Source organism: Panthera tigris, chromosome F2 (genome assembly GCF_018350195.1).
Source record: "Panthera tigris isolate Pti1 chromosome F2, P.tigris_Pti1_mat1.1, whole genome shotgun sequence".
Classification (NCBI taxonomy): domain Eukaryota; kingdom Metazoa; phylum Chordata; class Mammalia; order Carnivora; family Felidae; genus Panthera; species Panthera tigris.
The window spans coordinates 1,183,821-1,204,978 of NC_056676.1; the positions used below are offsets into that span (position 1 = coordinate 1,183,821).

General features: G+C 40.6%; 1 protein-coding gene across 3 annotated transcripts in view; it reads right to left on the reverse strand.

The window, feature by feature from the left end:
- PRKDC (protein kinase, DNA-activated, catalytic subunit) overlaps nucleotides 1-21,158 on the reverse strand; it is a 214,760-nt gene that overhangs the window by 61,404 nt on the left and 132,198 nt on the right. For all 3 annotated transcript variants that reach the window (XM_007085581.3, XM_042972680.1, XM_042972681.1), the window contains 7 exons: nucleotides 19,960-20,167; nucleotides 17,807-17,996; nucleotides 15,997-16,209; nucleotides 10,782-10,894; nucleotides 8,438-8,569; nucleotides 5,342-5,521; nucleotides 610-815 (listed from right to left, as the gene is read on the reverse strand). In XM_007085581.3, coding sequence (XP_007085643.2) covers nucleotides 610-815; nucleotides 5,342-5,521; nucleotides 8,438-8,569; nucleotides 10,782-10,894; nucleotides 15,997-16,209; nucleotides 17,807-17,996; nucleotides 19,960-20,167 — 1,242 coding nt within the window. The remainder of the gene's footprint in view (nucleotides 1-609; nucleotides 816-5,341; nucleotides 5,522-8,437; nucleotides 8,570-10,781; nucleotides 10,895-15,996; nucleotides 16,210-17,806; nucleotides 17,997-19,959; nucleotides 20,168-21,158) is intronic.

The following is a 21,158-nucleotide window of genomic DNA, read 5'->3' on the forward strand; positions in this document are numbered from 1 at the left end:
AGGATTCCTCACCTTTACTTTTATTCTCTTTTTTCCTAGAAACTGAAGATCTAAAAATCAGCACTAAAAAATATAAGTTCAAATTTAATTTTAACCTAATCTAACATCCTTCTCAGAATTAGACACTGGCTTTTTTATAATGAAACCACAAGTAAGGAAAAAAAACACACATAATGCAAAATGGCATAGAATGACAAAATGGAACTTGTTTTTCCTAAATAAAGTAATTGGATTAAATTGTCTATAAAGAGTTTGAGTCCTGCTGAAAATAAATTATCCTCAATTCCATTTAAGTAAAGCAGTAAAAACATACAAAACTAAGTAACGGCCACACTTTACAGGAAACTAAACTTGGTAGTTAACACCCTGAGTCCTTTTAAAAGGACTGTGTATGTTTAATTAATTAATCTTTCCTGGAGCAAGACATTCCTTGTTGTGACAACTATTCTTAACTCATGGAATGGTACTTAGCCAGGGAGATTTTTCAAAAAATTTCACAAAAGTGTTATGATCAACTTTATTTGCTCATTTTCTGCCAAAATGAAAAGATTTTTGTGTATTACTTTAGTCAAATTTACTGTTCCCCCAACAGCGGATCACAAAGCTTACTTAGCAAGTTCCATCCATCTGACGACATCAGGTGAGAGGCGAGTCCTCCCCTGAAACCGCTTGGCAGGTGGCTCTGGTGGTAGCAGCTGGAGCAGGGCCTCTTCAAGGAGGCGGATGCCCACGGGCTGCTGCAGGCTGGCCAGGCAGCCGGCGCTGACAGAAGCTGGGTTGAGGCTCAGCAAGTCTGTGTGTTGGCAACTGATTTCCTACGAAACCACAAACACACGCAGCTATTTAGGCTGTGATACTTTGACCGTATCTTCACAAGTGAATAACTCATTTTACTAAACACGAAAGAACATTTTGATGTAAGTAGTGATAGAACCAGAAAATTTCTCTGTGTAATTCTATTAACAAAATTTCCTCAACATTCAGCTTGCTCAAAGGAGGAAATGATCTTTGATTTTTACACTATCAATTTAGAGATTACTTTAAAGAAAAGTACTAGCAAATTATGAAAAATTATATGCTCTATATATCTAGGCATCAATTGCAGTTTCCAGGAATATTTAGCCTGAACGGGTGAGAAAAGCAGCTGAAACACAGATTTCATATCCAAACACCAGAAAGTAGGTACTTATTTCCATTACTCTAATTAACATCTTTTTTCCCATCTCCTTCCACCCAGGGGCTAACCTATTCACAATAATATTGAATAAGAGGATTTCAGGAATTATATTGGCCTTTACTTTGTAACTCTCAATTTGAGGGTCCTATATACACCAATAAAAAATAAACTACAAATCAATATGCAGAACAATATAAATAGTATGGCAGGGTCACCTGGGTGGCTCAGTCATTTGAGCAGCCAACTTTCAATTTCAGCTCAGGTCATGATCTCCCAGTTCGTGGGATTGAGCTTCCCATTCTACTCTGTGCTGACACCATGGAGCCTGCTTGGGATGCTCTTTCCCTCTCTCTCTACCCCTCCCCCACTCACATGCACATGCACACACACTCTCTCAAAATTAAATAAACTTAAAAAAAATACATTTGATTAAAAAAAACAGTATGGCAGCATCTTCATTAAAACACAGCTGAATGTATGCATATAGTTCTTGTGTGGGTGTGTATGTCTGTGTATGCACATATATGCAGGTATCTGGAAAAGACAGTAAAGACAGTCCCCACTAAGCCACATCCACACCACCTTCCTCCCAGCTGTGCCATGCATGGACTACTTACTAAGTCTAACTAAGCCAACTTAAATGCTACATTAGAGGTCTTGAAAGAATACAGATTCTCCAAAGTAAGCTAGCAAACAAAAATGTCTATTAGAAGGAACTAGTGGTACAGGAAAAAAAATCCATATAAAATTAATTAATAACACAGTGAAGCCTCAGTCTTAGTTGAGGTGTCAGATATTGAGATAACATCTGCTAATTTAGAGAGAGAAACCCTGAGTTACACAAGACTATTTTAAAATAAATATACTTTTAATTTTCAAGGAATCATTTCATTCTATAAATATTTATTGAATGCCTTCTATATTCTAGACACTGTAGTAAACAATGTTGTCCCTGACATTAAGATTTATTCCCATTGCCAATAGAAGTCTTTTGTGAAATAGTTGTAAATAAGTAAACAACTATTACTGGGATATTACTCCTCTATATGTAAATGCATTCTCACAATTTAAGTTGAGTTCTGCAAGTATATTTTCAAGAAGACTGACTCTTCTGTATAATCTTGTTGACAGTATCATTTTACTTTATAAAGAGTGATTTGCTAAGCCAAAAAAACTTCAGCTGACTGATTACACTTCTTATAAATTCCAAAAGAGAATAAAGTAATGAAGTCTAATTTGTAAAATGATGACTGCCTAATAGAATTAATAACAATATTTTTTGTTTGGACTCTTATCTCACTGTAGTAGGTGAAGGCAAGGGCCATTTCTTCATTTCAAATATTCCATAGTTGTTAAATAAAGATTTACACATAAAATATCCTCATTAGATGTTTTGTAAAGAAAGCCAAGGGGCGCCTGGGTGGCTCAGTCGGTTGAGCTTCCGACTTCGGCTCAGATCATGATCTCACACTCCATGAGTTCGAGCCCCGTGTCAGGCTCTGTGCTGACGGCTCAGAGCCTGGAGCCCGCTTCTGCTTCTGCTTCTGTGTCTCCCTCTCTCTCTGACCCTCCCCCATTCATGCTCTGTCTCTGTCTCAAAAATAAATAAACATTAAAAAAAAAATTTAAGAAAGCCAAAAAAAGTTTTTTAAAGTTTGTTTTGAGAGACAGAGAAAACAAGCAGGAGAGAGGCAGAAAAAGGGAAAGAAAGAAAATCCCAAGCAGGGTCCACACTGTCCGTGCAGAGCCCAATGTGGGGCTCAAACTCACAAACCAGGAGATCATGACCTGAGCCAAAGTTAGATGCCCAACCAACTGAGCCACACAGGCGCCCCAAGAAAGTTAAAATTTTATATGAAGTTCAAACAAGTGATGAATAGCATAAATGTATTTAACATCTGTTAAATTAAACCAAATTAACATCTGTTTGCCAGTCACTGACTGGGATACAATCAGGATAGTCTGACAAATACAGGATATGCAGCAGACAAGAAACTCATTCTGAGATGTCATGGTGGGGCAGTGGCATCTCAAAGAGACCCTACCCCTTGCTAGAACAAGAAGTCACATAAATGCCATACCAAATGTGCTAAGACGTCATGGAGAGAGGGAAAATAATCATAGTTTCAGAAATGAACCACAAACAAAGTTGTAACAGCAAATGCTGCAAATTGCAGGCACTAACTTGCATTCATGTTGCTCTTTCCAAAGGCGATGCCAAATTGCAAGCTCTAGAGCGAGTAGAAGTAATTTATTTACTTAATGATGGTTAATGACTCTCTTAAAAAACAATGGAAAAAAACAGCTTTTAAAAATAAATATAGGGACAAAACTAGGAATTCAGATTTTAAAAAATCACTTCAGAATACAGTGTAAAGAGAAACTTCTTTTGAAATACTGACTGATTCAATGCAATTTCTCAAGTCTTATCTTTAGTGTAGCCAGGAGGAAAATAATGAAGGAATTCTACTTGTAAATTATAAACCAATAAAAATAGAACTAATATATAAAAAGAAACTATACTAATAGTTTCATGCTATATCAGAAAGAACAAAACAGGAAAACCAAGTGTTTCATCTCAGGGAATTATTACCCAATTAGTTTGCAAACCAAAGCTACTGATAAATAATATTAAATAACATTATTTTATTTTAAAGTTTATTTGTTTACTTTGAGAGAGAGAGCATACAGGCTGGGAAGGGGCAGAGAGAGAAGGAGGGAGAATCCCCAGCAGGTTCCGTGCCTTCAGTGCAGAGCCTGACACAGGGCTCAATCTCGTGAACCATCAGACTATATCCTGAGCTGAAATCAAGAGTCGGATGCTTAACCGACTGAACCACCCAGGCGCCCCAAGAATATATATTACCCCAGGGAGGTTACTAGTTATAAAAATACTAAAATGAATTGAAAAGGTTTTCCATTAGGGGTACCTACGTGGCTCAGTCGGTTGAGCGTCCAACTCTTGATTTTGCTCAGGTCATGATCTCAAGGGTTATGAGTCTGAGCCCCACATTGGGCTCTGTGCTCTCAGTGCAGAGCCTGCTTGAGAGTCTGTCTCCCTCTCTCTCTGCCCCTCCCTGCTCTCTCCCTCTCTCTCTCAAAATAAATAAATAAACTTAAAAAAATAAAAAATAAAAAAAGGCTTTCCATTAGGGAATTTGTAATGATCGTGTTTGGAATGGCAGAGGAAACATTTCTTATATGAAAAAGTAACCTTCCAATAAGCATGTTTAAGTAGTAACTCAAAGTATGCCTCTATTAATATCTGCTCAAACTGTATTACCTTAGCATGACCTTCTCTGACCACTCGGTCTAAGTACACAGCCACCACCCCGATCAAGAGGCTGTCTCCCTCCCTGCTTCATTACTACCCTACATTACTTTAGTACTCCTGTAGTACTCAAGTTCGATGACACTACTATGTTATGTTATCTTCTGTATTTGTTTATTGTTTGTCACCCACTGTAATTCTAGGAGGGCAGAAATTTGTGCTTCTTCCATCACTCACTGTCCCCACAACTTACAACAAAGTCAGGAATGTGCTCAGTCAACATTTCTTAAAGGCACTCAGGAGGCAGGAAATAATTTGGAGAAATAGTACCTAAGGAAAAACTACTAACAACATACAGGGTTTAACCAAAACACTAAAGGGACTGGCGTATTAAAAATCAGAACACTTTTACACCAAGGCTGATTTCTAATTATCCTGCCATATATAAGTTTTTTTTTTTTAATTTTTTTAATGTTTATTTTTTTGAGGGGGGGAGAGAGAGAAAGAGAGAGACAGAGAGACAGAGACAGAGCGTGAGCAGGGGAGGAGCGGAGAGAAAGGGAGACACAGAATCTGAAGCAGGCTCCAGGCTCTGAGCTGTCAGCACAGAGCCCGACGCGGGGCTCGAACCCACAGACTGCGAGACCATGACCCAAGCAGAAGTCGGACACTTAACCGACTGAGCCACCCAGGTGCCCATATAAGTTTGTTTAAAAAACAAAAAAAACGAATAAATTACACCTCATCAGGGAAGAGGTAACCATACAGAATACACCTAAATTGTTAAAACACCTTGTGCTTTGGCCTGTGGAACAAATGAAGTTATTGTGACACAGTCAGGTCATGGCAAAGTAGATAATGCATGTTTATGAAGCACATGTGTAGATGCTCACCTGGATACAAGAAACAAAAGGTGGAAAGAAAGAGAACGTGGTGTTAAGAAAATGATTGAAGTCCTGGAGCAACTTTTGAGTAATGATGTTTTTCTCAGACACGGTCTTGTGTTTATCCATCTCTTTTATAATTCCAGAAAACAAGCTGCCAAAGAGCTGTTTTGCAATTATTGGGTCTCTCTGTAAAATATTCAAAACAGACAAATTAGGATCTGAAGTAAAAATGCTATAGAATTTACTACTACCATCAGAGCTTATCTGAAAATACAAACTCCTGAAAACATATCTAATTTACATCTCAGTTTTGTTTAGAAAGTTTTATCAGGCACTGACGTGGGGAGTATTTGAAATTTAACCAAATATATCTGTGGTACCATGGATTTGGGGCCCACAAGTATATAAGCTAACTTAATCACATACGTAGACATAGCTTAACTCACGAGTGGGTCTGGACCTTTGGATTCCTTATCTTTAACGTGGGCATAACACAACACATCTCAGGGTTGTAGTGAGGATTAGCCAAGATACACATGAAGTGATCAGTGCCGTAACTGGGAAGGTCTCTCAGAGAGGTTAAGTGAAGTTTTTAGGTACTATCCTCACATCAGCATTACTGCAAAGCTTAAGAGAACTAAGCGATAAGCTTAAATAAAATGCCAACTTAAAATTTCAAAGTCCCATCATTATGACAATTTAAACTGTTAAAAACCATCAGTAGCCATTTTTGTGCTTTTCATATTTGGTGGCTTCAGCCCTAAAAGCATGCTACCTTTAAAGGCATCTTTTTTGGCATTAACCCTCACACTCCATGACCACAGGAACATTATCCTGTATCTGTGCCTATGACACCAGTATTAAGAATAGTCCTGGCGTGCAGGGTCTATATTTTTTAAATGAAGGCACAAATGCATGAATAAAATTTAAAAATTATTTTGCTTGATAAAACTGTCTGAATAAAAAGTACAATTTGATCTGTTCTTTGTTATTTATTTTAAGTAATGTATTTGTCTTACAGAAAGTTGTATGGTTGCAATGTAAAATTTCAGAAAATATAGATTAGGAAAAAAGAAAGTAAGTATCACTCATAATTCTACTACATGAAGACAGCCACTGCACAGGTTGGTCTCTTATGGACATGCACACATCTGCTGTTCGCTAACTTGCTTTTTTCACCGAACCCGTGGCAGACAGGCTCCCAGGTCTACAACCCCAATTCTCGAGTCTTATGCACAAATTCTCTCATTTCCCAGGGAGTCCCAGATGCTCCTGCCGTTACAGTAATGCAGTGATGATTAAAATAAATAACATCTTCGGAGAACAGAATGCTGCTGCTGGACGTGTGCCATCCCGGCTGGTTCCCCTTTAGTTCTCTCACATGCAAGGCTCATGATGAAGAAGGGGAGCCCCCGGACAGCAGAGGAAGCCTCATCTGTTTTGTCCACAGCTGCACCTCAGTGCTCAGAGGAGTCCCTGGCATCCAGAAGGATGCTCCATACAGAACATGTGTTGAATAAATAAAGTATTGGAATTTGAGAAATATAGGAAACACGTTCCTCCTCAAAGAACAGAAAAAATGTAGTCCTTTTTTTGAAACGCTATTCAGCATCTTAATTTTTTCCAAGCACCAGTGAGGTGAACTGACTTGGACGTGGGTCTCTACGCAGCATCAGGCTTTTAACCTGCTACCATCCGTACACACCATGTACCTCTCCAACATGGGCAGGTGCAAACCATGCCCAGGAGAGCAGGTGGCAGCACCGCTTCTGAGGCAGTGATGTGAATGCATGTGTGCAAGGCACGAGAAAAACTGGGAAATGGTGGGGGGGAGAAAAACACGGGGCCAGGAATCAGAACACAGGGCTGGGGTTTGTCTTAGTTGCACACCCAGCAAGACATGCTGCTTTAAATCATAACATCCATTCTTTGCTAACTTCAATTCTTCATCTGTAAATGTGTCTAACAACTGCCTTTATGTCACAAAATTACTGAGAGGATCTAATGAGAGAAATGTGAAAGCACTCTGTGACAAACAAGGGTTCTTTCTTCTGTGACAGTAGTTATATGAATCAGCGTGTATAATACAATCGCATAGACTCTCTCTGTCTCTCTACACACACCGCGCGCACGCGCACACACAAATGCAGGGAAAAATGCAGTCCAGTCAATACTCTTGTTCCTACGTCAATTTCTAGATCGAAATAACGTATTACAGTTATATAAGATACCACCCATGAGGGTGAAGGGTACATGGGAATATGTACTATTTTTGCAAATTCCTGTCAATCTACAATTATTTAGGTTAAATAAAAAGCTTAAAAAAGAATAAAAGGCGATGCAGACATACCTACTATATGCAACCTTAGTTCTGAAAATTTAATTACAATAAAATTTATGGCATTATATTTCAGCACCTAACATAATGCCACCTATATATATTATAGTACTCTTCAACTTTAAAAATTATTTTGATAAAAGTCAAAAGAATCTTAATTGGCCTTTTGGGGAATATATACCTGTTTTTGTCAGAGAACTCAGCTAGAAACTTCATTCACTCTCAATACTTTTATACCCTAATGACTTAGAAAAATATTTCCAATCCTCTACTATTAAGAAAATTAACAGAGAAGGAAGAATACTAGTCCCACCCATAAACTGATACTCCCTGGATTCCCGCCCCTCCCCCATACCAAAAGGATCCCATATAAGCAATGATTCAAGTGGCTTAGCACTTTAAAGTTTATAGTAATTTTTTTACACATTATTTCATTGACCAACATTATTGGTAAGAAGAACAGATTTTGCTCCCTGGTTTTACAGATGAAGACACTGTGGCTCAGAGCATTAAGTGTCTTGACAAGGACCCCAAGTGCAGGGCTATCTTCTGGATGAGTTGAAGTAAGTTGCACCAGCGAGAAGAAGGTTTAGAGCCAAGACTTGGACCAATGTCTTTTAACCAAATCCACTGTTTAAGACAAATCAACACCTCAGTTATGTTACAGAATAGCATCAGCCATTTTTTCTTACACCTAGTAGATCCGTGGAACTGTTAAATAGTTTTTATCTGTCAAAAGAAGAATGCAGCGTTCAAGGACCAACCTGGGCCACAGCTTGCAAGGGGGTGATCAGGCTACTGTATTTAATCTGAATGTCAGGAAGGTCTCCTTGACGGTAACTTCTATACAAAATGACTTGGGCATCGTGCTTCATTTTTAACTCACTCTTGATCTCCTATAATCATTAGAAATAAAAAACGAAGATTAGAATTCTTATTTTAAAAAATCAGTAGTGCATGAAATATGATCCTTAACATAAAGGTGAACCTGATGACAATTTTTATCCAAAACAGTTTGGTCACTATGCTTTACCAATCTATGGTAGACAATAAATCCAAAATAAAAATCACTGGTAAATGAACAGCAAAAAGATTAATTAAATATGCATCACAGAGTAATGGGAATATCTAAAATCAGAGAACTTGAATTAAAACTTTTTAAAGCTATCTCAGGGGGCTGTATTTCCTATTTTTTTAAAAAAATGTTTATTTCTGAGAAACAGAGAGAGAGAGGCAGGGAGAGGGTCCGAAGCAGGCCCTGTGCTGAGAGCAGAGAGCCCGATGTAGGGCTCAAACTCACGAGCGGTGAGATCATGACCTGAGCCAAAGATGGACACTTAACTGACGGAGCCACCCAGGAGCTCGTTTTTCCTTTTAATTCTTAGAAAAATCTTGGGCTCCAAGGCCCAGTGAGATCACCACAGCCTCCAACGCCTGTTCACCTGCTCAGGCCAGGCTGACCTTGCACCTGCTCTTGAGTCACCCCCACTCCCCACCACACAGGGCTGTGGGACCTGCTCATCTCTGCCTAAAATGTCTTTCCACAGCTTTTCACTCTTGGTTCCCACTGCAGACATCATCTGCAAAGAGGCTTCCTTTCCCACTTCCTCTTAATAGTCTCCCCTACGTGCTCATTACATTGGTTAATTTCCAACGCCGCACCTGTTATAATCTTAACTCATTCTGGGCTTGTTCTGTTTTACACGCTGGGCTGTAGCCCCGCGAGCGCTTACATCATATTTACCCCTGTACCCCTAGCATTCAGAGTCGTGCCGGACACTGAGCACAATGCTCCCAACAAATGAAGTGCATGGCCTTCCGATGCCTGATCACCACCACGCATCCTTACTGAGAGGTCAGCCCCTTCAGATGAGAACACGCGCCTCACAGGGCATGAGCAGCCCCACACAGCAGGCCGTTCCACATTTATTGATTATTAAAAGGACTTTCTTTGTGTCAGACCAAAATATCTCCCTGTGATTTCTGCCCAATGATCCTGGTTTTATCTCTTCCCTCTGCTCAGAGTCTGCCTCTTACTTCCTTCAGGCAAGCCCAGCTGGGTTTCAGGTTTAATTAGGGGCTGTGGCTACCTCTCTGGTGGGCGAAGCAGAATGCCCCGCAGGTGGGGAGGAGCAGCTGACAGGTAGCGTAGGAGGATCCCGGGGCACTGAAATTTTGAACCCTCTTCTTCAAGAGAATAGCTGGACTTATAGAGACCAGAGAAAGATGCAAAGTGCATTTTCTTACCACAGACAATATAGTGGAACCATTCGGCCACTTCATACTCAGATGTGGAAGTTAATTAAGGGATTGAGGATTTAAACTGAGTTAATACAAAGCCAGTTTTTTTTGTTAACTCACAATCTCATCTTTCTCGAAAATTCTGTCATAATTACTGATTCGTAAGTAATACTGAAGCTATGGCTAAACAACCTCTTTCATTATTTCCACATTTTGAGAAATGTTTAATTCATGCCACACAAGGTCCTCAAGTTCCTGCTTTCAGCAGATAGCCCTGAACCATCCACCAACCTGCCCACCCCTTTCTCTGGGCTCACCGTTCCCTCTTCATCCAGGCACCCCCCATGACAGGGGCTGGTTGTAATGTGGCCTCACCCCTCTCACTACAGCTTATTGATTCCACAGTAGCCCCAGACCAAAGGTGGGTCAAGGCTCTGGCCAATCCCTCCCAGAGGCTAAAGCTGTAAGATGATTCAGGAATGAGTGGGGGCTGCATCCGTCTCCACCACATGGAGAAAGCCAGTCTGTACACAGAGAAGAACAAAGCCAGACTGCAGTGAGAGTCTGAGATAAAGGGCAGAGGTGAGGTCCCGGCAGTGCCTGTGAGCCACACCATAACGCAGACTCATGGGACTACCCACACGGGTCCCATTCCAAGATTCCCGCGACTTCATCAGTGAGTCATGACTGTCCTTTGCATCTACGTTAGAGGACTAATCTTTGGTTCAGAGGAACTTTAATTCATATAGTGGCTGCTTCTGTAATTTTGTTTTGGAACAAATATCTGATGGGAAGCTTATTTCCTTAGTATATATCCTTTGATATAAAATAAGTATTTCTGACCAAATTCTCAAAACAGATACAAACCTTCTCTCGTTTTTGTTCAGCAACACCTTTTCTGGCATAAATCAAACTGAGCTTTTCTTGGTCCTTTATAAATCGCCTGCGTAATCTTAATATTTCTGCCCGACTGTCTGTACCTGAAGAATATAAAGCAGGTTTGTTACAGATGGCCAATTCGCAGTTGGCTTTACCTCCTTTCTAGAATCTTCTAAAAGTGGAATTGTTTGCTTATCTCCATTTTTTACTTTCATCTAGTTGTTCTGTTTTGTTTGTTTTAATGACAGAGAACAGCACAGGAGACCACTAATCAGTTTTGGAAGCTAGAGAATAGAAAGTTATAACTACGCAGCCGAACCCACTGCCACCATGCAGAGAACGAGGGACAAAGCAATGACAGTGGAGAAGACCTGGAAGGCTCAGGGTCTGACAGCACCCGGCACCTCCAGGGGAAGGGAGGAAAGTGAAGCTACAGCAGGAGGTGTGGTTAGAAAGCAATGCCCCCAACCCCTGCCCACCATGCTGCAGGTAGATAGCCTGGGAGAGGACACAGGGCCCATGGGTGCACAGGGTGGCATGGCTGCAGGCAGAGCAACTACTCCACCAGCGACCACAAGGGCTTCCGGAACCTGTAGTGCCTCCTCCTTCTTGGCCTCCAAGGGTGCTGGCACCCTGGCCTAAAGCCTGCAGGCAAGAGACTGGAGATTTTGCCTCTGGGTAATCCACCAGCACAAAAGCAGAGACCAAAGTATTGACACATCATGGGGTTCCACGTCCTGGTCTAGGCTGACCTCCACACGCCCAACGTGCAGCTATTCCAAATGCCTTTTGAGTGCCCCTTCTGGGAGTATAAGCAAAAAGCCAAGTCACCAGACATTGTGAGGAAACCTTCAAACATGAAAGACAAAAATGAAATTAAATAATAGGGAAAGAGCAACCATTGAAAGCAGCCCATCCGGGAAAAAAAATTTTTCCAAAACTTATCATTTATCAAAAAGAATAGAAATTGCAACAGTGGATCAAGGACTGGAAGGGCATTCAGGGAACATAAAAAAAACTCATGGAAACTAAAAATATGATATCATAACTTAAAAGAATTACAAGGTAAGGTTGAAGTGATTTCCCAGAATACAAAGCAAAATGAAAAAAACGAGAAAATTACCAAGGTAATCCAGAAGGTCTGCTATCCAAGCAAAAGGATTACAAATATAAAACTGGGATGAGGAAATCATCAACAAAATTATCCAAGAAAAAATATTCCAAAACTGGAAAATGAGTTAGCAATGTGACAAGACCCTCCTTGTGCCCAGAAAACTGGACTGAAACAGACCTGCATGCACCAAAGGACACTTTTGTGAAATTTCCTAAAACTCTTAAGATCTACTGCAGAGAAAGGATACAATTCTTACAAAGGATCAACACAAAGAATGCCACCAGGTTTCCCTACCCAACCCTGGGGACTAGGAACCCCTGATTACATGTTCACACTCAGAATTCTATGGCTAAATTACCCAGCAGGGGTGAGTGTGATCAAAAGCAACATAAGGCATCAAGGCATCAAAAACAGCTTGGGGCGGGGGCGGGGGATGTGGGGGGGGGGTGCGGTGCCTGGGTGGCTCAATCAGTTGAGCATCCCACTCTTGACTTCAGCTCAGGCCAGATCTCACAGTTTAGTGAGTTTGAGCCCCCCCAGGCTCTGCACTGACAATACAGAGATTTTCCCTCTCTCTTGCCCCTGCCCTGCTCACACTCTCTCTCAAAATAAATAAATAAACTTAAAAAAAAAAAAAAAACCCAAAAAACCCAACAGCTTACTGTTTCTGACCCTTTTTCTCAGGAAGCTACTCAGGGAGGTGATCCACCAGAAAGAAGGAACACACCGAGGAAGGAGAATCAGATCCAGGAGAGGTGAAGAGACCCTCAGGATGAGCAGGGTGTCCAGACCATGGCTGAACAGACTCCGAGAGCAAGCAGCCTGGAACAGGGCAACCCAAAAGCTCCAGGAAGATTTTTTTTTTTTTAAGATAAAACATTTATACGTTGGGACACATTAAAAGATAATTCAGAGGAAAACAAGTGATAAATATATAGGAATCTAAACCAAAATAATTAATGCCCAGAAAAAATTATTGTACAAGAAAAGTAATCATAGTATCACTACGGCTTGAACACAAATAATATTTATGTAGCCAAAATAAGAGGAAAATATGATGAAACCAAGACCAAGACATAATATCGCAGGAGGAAAGCGCAGGACGAATTCACTGTGGTGTGTGTGGTGGACGGGGGTAACAGACAAGCTGGAGCCAAGACCTCGACGTCCATAATGCAAAAGCCAAAAGAGAACGACTCATACCGGACGGGAGAAAAAAGGCAGGGTGGTAATATACAAACAGTGTTCGGAGCTATGGGAGGGTGTAAGTGGTTGTGTGTGGAATTGGGGAAACGGGTATGGTTACTGTTTCTCCTCCTCCTTCTTCCTTTTTTTAATTAATTAATTAATTTTTAAATTTACATCCAAGTTAGTTAGCATATAGCACAACGATGATTTCAGGAGTGAATGGGTTACTGTTTCTTCTAACAAGCTTTGGCAAAGTATTTGGCTCTTTAAACTACATGCATGTATTACTCTAATACAAATAACTAAAGGAAACTGAAATAAAGAATTAAAATAATGGTTGAAAATGATGGTATTTTAATTAGGTTACAATTTCAAATTTTTAAGTTTTAAGGATAATAAATAGTATCACAATAAGGATTAATTTACCACTTTTTTTTTAAAGTTTCTTTATTTATTTTGAGAGAGTGTGTGAGCAGGGGAGGGACAGAGAAAGAGAGGGAGACATAGAATCCCAAGCAGTCTCCTCGCTGTCAGTGCAAAGCCCAATGCAGGGTTTGATCTCACAACAGTGAGATCATGACCTGAGCTAATATCAAGAGTCCAGTGCTTTACCGACTGAACCATCCAGGTGCCCCCACCATATATTAATGATTTTCAAATATTCCTCTCTAGGCAAGAAAATACATAAACCCCAAAGAAGACAGTGTGCAAAATATTTTACATCAACAAAGGTACAAGGGGAGATTCAAATATATTAATCAAATTAAACTGGATAGCTAATAGTACTCATTTTACCTACTCAGTTCCAGCTTTTTCAAATTCATATATAAAACTTTTAAGGAAAATGGTTTAAAAGTTAGGTTTCACCTCTTACTGCCTTAATTTCTATACAAAGTCAGTGAAGACAGGGAAACACTGCTCAACAGCTTGAGTTGTGGACTATGCATCCTCAGCATTTCCCTGTTCCTGAGCCTCCTGCCCGTTCAGCAGAGTTGGCCACAGGCAGTCACCATGCATTAGCAGGACTGGAGGCTGCCCCAGATGCACACCTACCTCTTCGACAATCCCACGGGAAGGTGCACGGCCATGGGTTTGGGGTGAGCAAGTACAAAGGGTGTGAAAGACAATTCATGAACCGTGGGAAGGTGACAGTCACTCCGGGACTTCATTTTAACTTCGGGGCTTTCATTGTCAAAGTTACAGAAGGACAGAGAGCCGTGCACTCTGGTGGAAGACAGTTTGGCAAAGAAACAGCAGAGGAAGAAGACATAAAAGAAAGAAGACGGGTGGGAGGCAGAAGAGCAGGGTCAGGGCACACCAGGAATGCGCTCATGAGCTCCCTTCAAACCCAGAGTGCTAAGCAGAAGAAGGCTGGATTTAGCTCTCCTACAATCCAGAGTTGTGTATGGCTACAGATTTGGGACTAAATGCAAAACAGAGTGGTTGGAAGCAAGGAAAGCATTTCATGCATGTGTTCAGTTCCTATGATTCCATTAAAAGGAATTTACCCTTATTTAAAATAAAGCATACCAGTGGCACTTGGCTGGCTCAGTCACTAGGGCATGCAACTCTTAATCTTGGGGTTGTGAGTTTGGGTGAGTTGGGTGTAGAGATTACTTAAAAATAAATCTTAAATAAAAGAAAGCATATCAGAGGGGAGGTGGGGAGAATGGGTGAAACAGGAGAAGGGGATTAAGAGTACTTAAAACATCACGAGCACTGGGTAATGATGTACAGAATTGCTGAATCACTATAGTGGACACCTGAAATTAATACAGCACTGTATGTCAGCTACACTGGAATAAAATCAAAAACTTAATAAAAACATTTTTAAAAATAAAAGGAATTTACCCTTGCTCCTGATTTTACTTCTTTATACCTGAATTCATATGGTTGGCATTTGCCCAAGGTTCTATGTTGGGACCTTTTGTCTCTCCACCTTCTTCCTCTGGGCTTCCACTCACTCCCAGAGCTGCCCTTCTCCCAAAGAGCTGACTTGAACCCTGGCCCTCAGCATGGGGTCTGCGTGTTCTGCCAGCACTTCCCTGCAGCCCCCGTGGCGCGTCTCCCCTCATCTCCCCCACTGGGACCCTGGGTGTATGCGGGAGGTTGCCTGTGACCTCAGCCTCCCAGGCCCCCTCGGGCAACCCACATGCTGCTCCATGCGGGCCCCTTAAGGAGTCATCCAGAGACCCCTGCTGTCTGTCTGGGTCACTACAGACAGCTGTGGTTGCCTCCATATCCCCAGCTGTCTGCTCTATGCTCCCAGTGGGCATGTCCCACACCACCGCTTTGGTCAGACTGCCACAGGGCCTGCCGGTCAGTACGTGTTCTCGAGCTGACCTGGGTCCCTTCCACTTCCCAAACATGCTCCATACTTCCTGCCTTGGTCCTTGTTCACCCGCCCTCTTCCCACACCCAAGTCCACAAGGCTAGTCCCAAAGGTGGCCTCTTCCTCAGGTCCTTTCTGGTGCTCTCTCACTCTCTCTCTCAGACTTGCTAATTCTGCCTCATCTCAGCATCACCTACCTGTTGCCTTACCAAGCCCTGATGTTCAGAGAGTCACCACATGAATGGACTGAGTCCAGTTTATTCTATAGCTTTTTCTGGTCCACCTAAAATTAGGCTTTCAACATGGCAAATGCCCATTTATTAAATTAAATTTTACTATTACTATTATTACTTTTTTTTTTAAGTAAACTCTACCCCCAACATGGGGCTCAAACTCACAACACCCAAGATTAAGAGTCACATGCTGTACTCGCTGACCCAGCCAGACGCCCCTGAATTAAATTTTAATGGTTTTATTTACAGGTTACAAGGAAATGTGAATGCAGTCAGAAACGCACTTTATCTAAGCCTCCGCATTAACTTAAATACATTTCAGCAAGCTTACTTTACCTTTTGCTTTGTTATCCACCTCGTCCCCTGGAAGTCCCAGTCTTTTTTTCCCAAAATCAGGGCCCACTAACTTCAAGGGTGATCTCTGTGCCTTTTCACTCTTCTTGTGGGCAAACAGCAAGGAGGAAGATGAGGAATCCGAGGATGAGACTGTGTAATCCATCAGCGGGTCAATACTGCTCCCAGTCAGCCAATTAAAGGAGCTTCTGCCATCTGCAAATGTCACAGCATGCTCAGCTCTGCACAACCTGCCATACCCACACAGCACCACTGCACCTGCCACACTGGGAGCCACACTGTGGGACACAAGGTGTGCCTCATCCTGGGGATGACACCTGGGGCCTCTGTGTGCTCACCTGCCATAGGAATGGGGACAGCTCCTCCAGGGAGACAGCCATGTCAGGGTAGGGACACTGGGAAGAAGTTCTATCAGTTACTAGTGAGCGACCCGAGGCAGCTCAGGTGTCTGGGCCTCAAGGTCCTCATTTGTGAAGCAGGAAAATACTCCGCCTGCTCCTTCAAGCAGTAACACCTTTTCTGTGTTATAAGGTACCAAGATCCATGTCTTCTAACATCAATGTCATAAAATATCCATGGTAGTTATTCAAATCAATCCTACTTCTAGAACCAACAGACATGAAAAAATTGATAGAAAGGAAAAATGTTTGAAATATTTATATGAAATGATTTACGGGGCACCTGGGTGGCTCGGTCGTTTGAGCGTCCGACTTCGGCTCAGGTCATGATCTCATGGTCCGTGAGTTCGAGCCCCATGTCAGGCTCTGTGCTGACAGCTCAGAGCCTGAAGCCTGCTTCAGATTCTGTGTCTCCCTCTCTCTCTGCCCCTCCCCTGTTCATGCTCTGTCTCTCTCTGTCTCAAAAATAAATAAATGTTAAAAAAAAAAAATTAAAAAAAAATTGAAATGATTTACGTGTTTTACTCTACAACTTGTACTTTGCTGATCAAAGGAAACAGGTGAACAATTTAAGAAAGAAAAATTTAATAACTATAAACACAGTAAATGATTTTGGTTTAGCTCTTCAGTACTTGCTTTTGAGATAAAGGATTTTAACTTTGTTGCATTAAACAGACTTTTCTGGACAAAACCAAAGCAAAACATAAATGTACTGTAACTTTTGCTTTTTCCAGTCAAAAATAATCCTTTTCAACTTTTTTTATTGTGGTAAAATTTAGAGAACACCAAATTAACTATTTTAACCATTTTGAAGTGTACATTTCTATGCATCAGGTATATTCACACAGTTGGGCAACCATCTCCACAATTTAGCTCCAGAGCATTTCCACCTTCTCAAACAAAATTCCGTATCTTTCTTTTTTTTTTTTTTTTTTGAGAGAGAGAGAGAGAGAGAGAGAGATTGAGAATGCATGTGCATGCACTCACAAGCCTGCACAGGGGAAATACAGAGGCAGATGGAGAGAGAATCTTAAGCTGGAGCCCGATGGGGGGCTCGATCTCACAACCATGAACCTGAGCCAAAATCAAGGGTTGGACGCTTAATTGACCGAGCCACCCAGATGCCCTAAAATCCATATCCTTTAAATACTAGCTCCCTAGTGCCTCTCACCCAACCCCTAGAGGCCCCCTTCCACCTTCTAACTCTAAGAATTTGACACCTCTAGGAACTTTAATCCTTTTCTCCTTTGACTGACATGACTTTTCTGTGGTTCTTACCACTTTTTTCTATTACTGTTTCACTACTCTTACAGCCAATGTTCTTGCAGTGGAGGCTGCTTCCATAGATCATACTGCCTGGTGCAAAGCAGGCACGTGTTCAGGCTGACAGGTACCTGCAGTTTGTGTAGGTGTGAAGTCATACTGCTGTTGGGTGGCCCGTATCTGCTTAGCCATCGCTCCTTGAACTGGGAGGGATCCCTCCTGGGTCCGGGTCTGGAGAACACTTTGGGTGGCCTGAGTCTCAATAAACATTGGAGTGAGGACAGTACTTCGGAAACGCCAGTCAGAATCAATGGTATATTCCTGCACGTAAGAGAGTTCCGAATGAAATCATGGTCCTTCTTTAGCAACACTGAAATAATTTTATTTAAAATCCAATGGTGCCATTAGCAGACAGGTATATAATTTCATATATCTGTGTGGGAAACAGCTGAAGAAGAACCCCTTCAAATTTAAAAATTTTAAATAAATTATTTGCCAATTAGAATATACTAATTAGTATTGGGGGAGGAAAACCATTTTTCTCCTCCATCACATTCTGCATTAAATGGCTTAATGCCACACCCAGTAATGGCACCACAGCTGCAACAAGCTGAGAAGTCAGGCTATGCTGCTCGGCTCAGCATAGACGAACTGAGCACAACTGTTATTATTTCAATCATCACAGGCCGTTAAGGCTGCCGAGAGATAGCACAACCTTAACATCTACCAAACGGATTGGGGGGTGCTAATGGGGAAGGGGGATGGTATTATGGAGAAAGGAAAATCCAAGTGGAGGCTGAAAGGGGGACAAATGTGAGCATGTGAAGAGAGTGTGAGCAGATGAGGTTAAAGCAAATAGAAGTGTTTCAGAAAGGATGTGTGGGAATTCCAAATAAACTAAGAAGTCCAGTATCACTAATCACCAGGGAAACACAAATCAAAACCACAATGAGTCATCACTTCACATCTGTCAGGATGGCTATGCTCAAAAACGCAGGGGACAGCAAGTGTTGGCAAGGATGTAGAGAAGAGGGAATCCTCACGCACTGCTGGTGGGACTGTAAATTGGTGCAACCACTATGGAAAACACTATGGAAGTCCTCAAAAAATTAAAAACAGAAATACCATAAGGTCCAACTATTCTACTTCTGGGTAAAAAAAACCACTAACTTGAAAAGATATATGCATCTCTATGCTAGCTTATTAGTAATAACCAAGACATGGAAGCAACTTTTGTGGTCTATCAATGGATGAATGGATAAAGACGTGATGTGCGTGTGTATACATACATAGATACATATAGGTGCGTGTGTATGTACGCATATATACATATATACATACATATATATATACATACATACATATATACATACATACATACATATATATATGCGTACATACACACATACACACAATGGAATATTATTGAGCCATAAAAAAGAAGGAAATCTTGCCATCTGTGACAACATGGATGGACCTTGAGGGCATTATGCAAAGTAAAATACATCAAAAAGAGCAAGACAGATACCACATGAATCTCACTTACATGTGGAATCCAAAAAACAACAATAACAAAACAAAAAGCCTGAACTGATACATATAGAGAACAGACTGGGTACTGCCAGAGGCAGAGGATGGGGGAAAGGGACATGGGTGAAGGGAGCCAAAAGGTACACACTCCCAGTTAAAAAAACAAATGAGTCATGGGGATATAACGTGTGGTTATAATAATGTAATTAATAATAATAATAATAATAATAATAATAATAATGTATTGTATATTTGAAAGTTGCTAAAAGAGAAGATGTTAAAAGTTCTGGTCACAAGGAAAGAAAGTCTGTAACTCCATGGTGATGGATGTTAGCTAAGCTTATCGTGGTGATCACATCACAGTACATACCAATATTAAATCAGTATGTTGTATACCTGAAACTAACATGTCACTTATATCTCAATAAAACAAAGATAGCCAGTTTAACTCTATTAGAAAATGTTTGCTGACTAACAGATAGGAAAAGCTTATAATATTTATTATTATTATTATTTTTTTTTAACGTTTATTTATTTTTGAGACAGAGAGAGAGCATCAACAGGGGAGGGGCAGAGAGAGGGAGACACAGAATCTGAAACAGGCTCCAGGCTCTGAGCTGTCAGCACAGAGCCCGACGCGGGGCTCGAACTCACGGACCGTGAGATCATGACCTGAGCCAAAGTTGGACGCTTAACCGACCAAGCCACCCAGGCGCCCCTATAATATTTATTACTGTAGAGACAAATACTTCACCTGAAATTCACATTCTGACAGAGGATGTTCAAACACAGGGTTTGGATAATCTGGGCTCATGCTGGTCATTTCAAGCAGAAAATCTGTTGCTAAACTTAAAAAGTGCACTTCTATCTTTGGAGAATATAAGGAATTTAGTGCCAACAATCGGTCCAACGTATTTGAAGGTAATCTAGTTTCATGGCTCCAGAAATTTCGAATAATTAACCTGAAAAGCAGAGAGGAAAGATTTTTCAGATATTGTCAAATGAGAAAGAATGCCCTACACATGGTGTCATGTCGAGAAGATAGTCTTTCACCCCTATAAACCTTAACATGAGGAAAACCACATTCAAAATTGTATCAAGAGTGTAACATGAGTTATGAACACTAATATGCACTGAAGGAAGGGAATATTCCAAACTTCAGCATATTTAACAAGAGGTGAAAAACTAGATGATTTTATTCTTATCCCTCTTATCTGGGAAGTTTTCAATGATGAGTATACAATATTAGCTATTTTGAAACTGAGAAAACACCTTAAGAAATTATATAAAATCCTTCACTGCCTTGCTAAAACAATTCACTCCAAAAATTAGTGCCATAAAATGTTCAAAACTTAAACTAGTTAAGAGCCAGGTTAGGCTTTACAATTTATGAATGCTTATGAAATCCAAATGTAATTTGAAAAGCAAAAATGAGTTTAAAATTGTGACAGAATGGAAAATTAATTGATATACAGAATCATACAAAAAGCTTATGACCCTTCTTTTATAATTAGTACTTGACAAAACGCTCATAAAATTTAGAATAGATATTTTAGAGAAAAACAATCGTCATTTGTATTTTCCTATATAATCATTATAGTTTCCTCCTACTTCTGAAGTTTCAAACATTTCATTCAATATTAATATGTATAGTGTGATCTCAACCATGAGTTAAATGAGAAACATAATAATCAGCATTACAGATTTTTTTATTTTGAAACACTTTAATTCACTGTGTGAGCAGAGAGAGCTTTACCCACAGTTTTTCAAGAATTTTTTATTAAAATCACTTGTCAGAATTTTTAAGTCTTAATGTGATTCAAAATAATTTTTATTAAACATCATGAATGCAGAAAGCAGAGAAAATGGTAATACTATAAATATAATTCTAAAACTGTGGACAAATACTCAATGCTAGTCTAGAAAGAAACATCCCTAATTTATTTGTCTTGG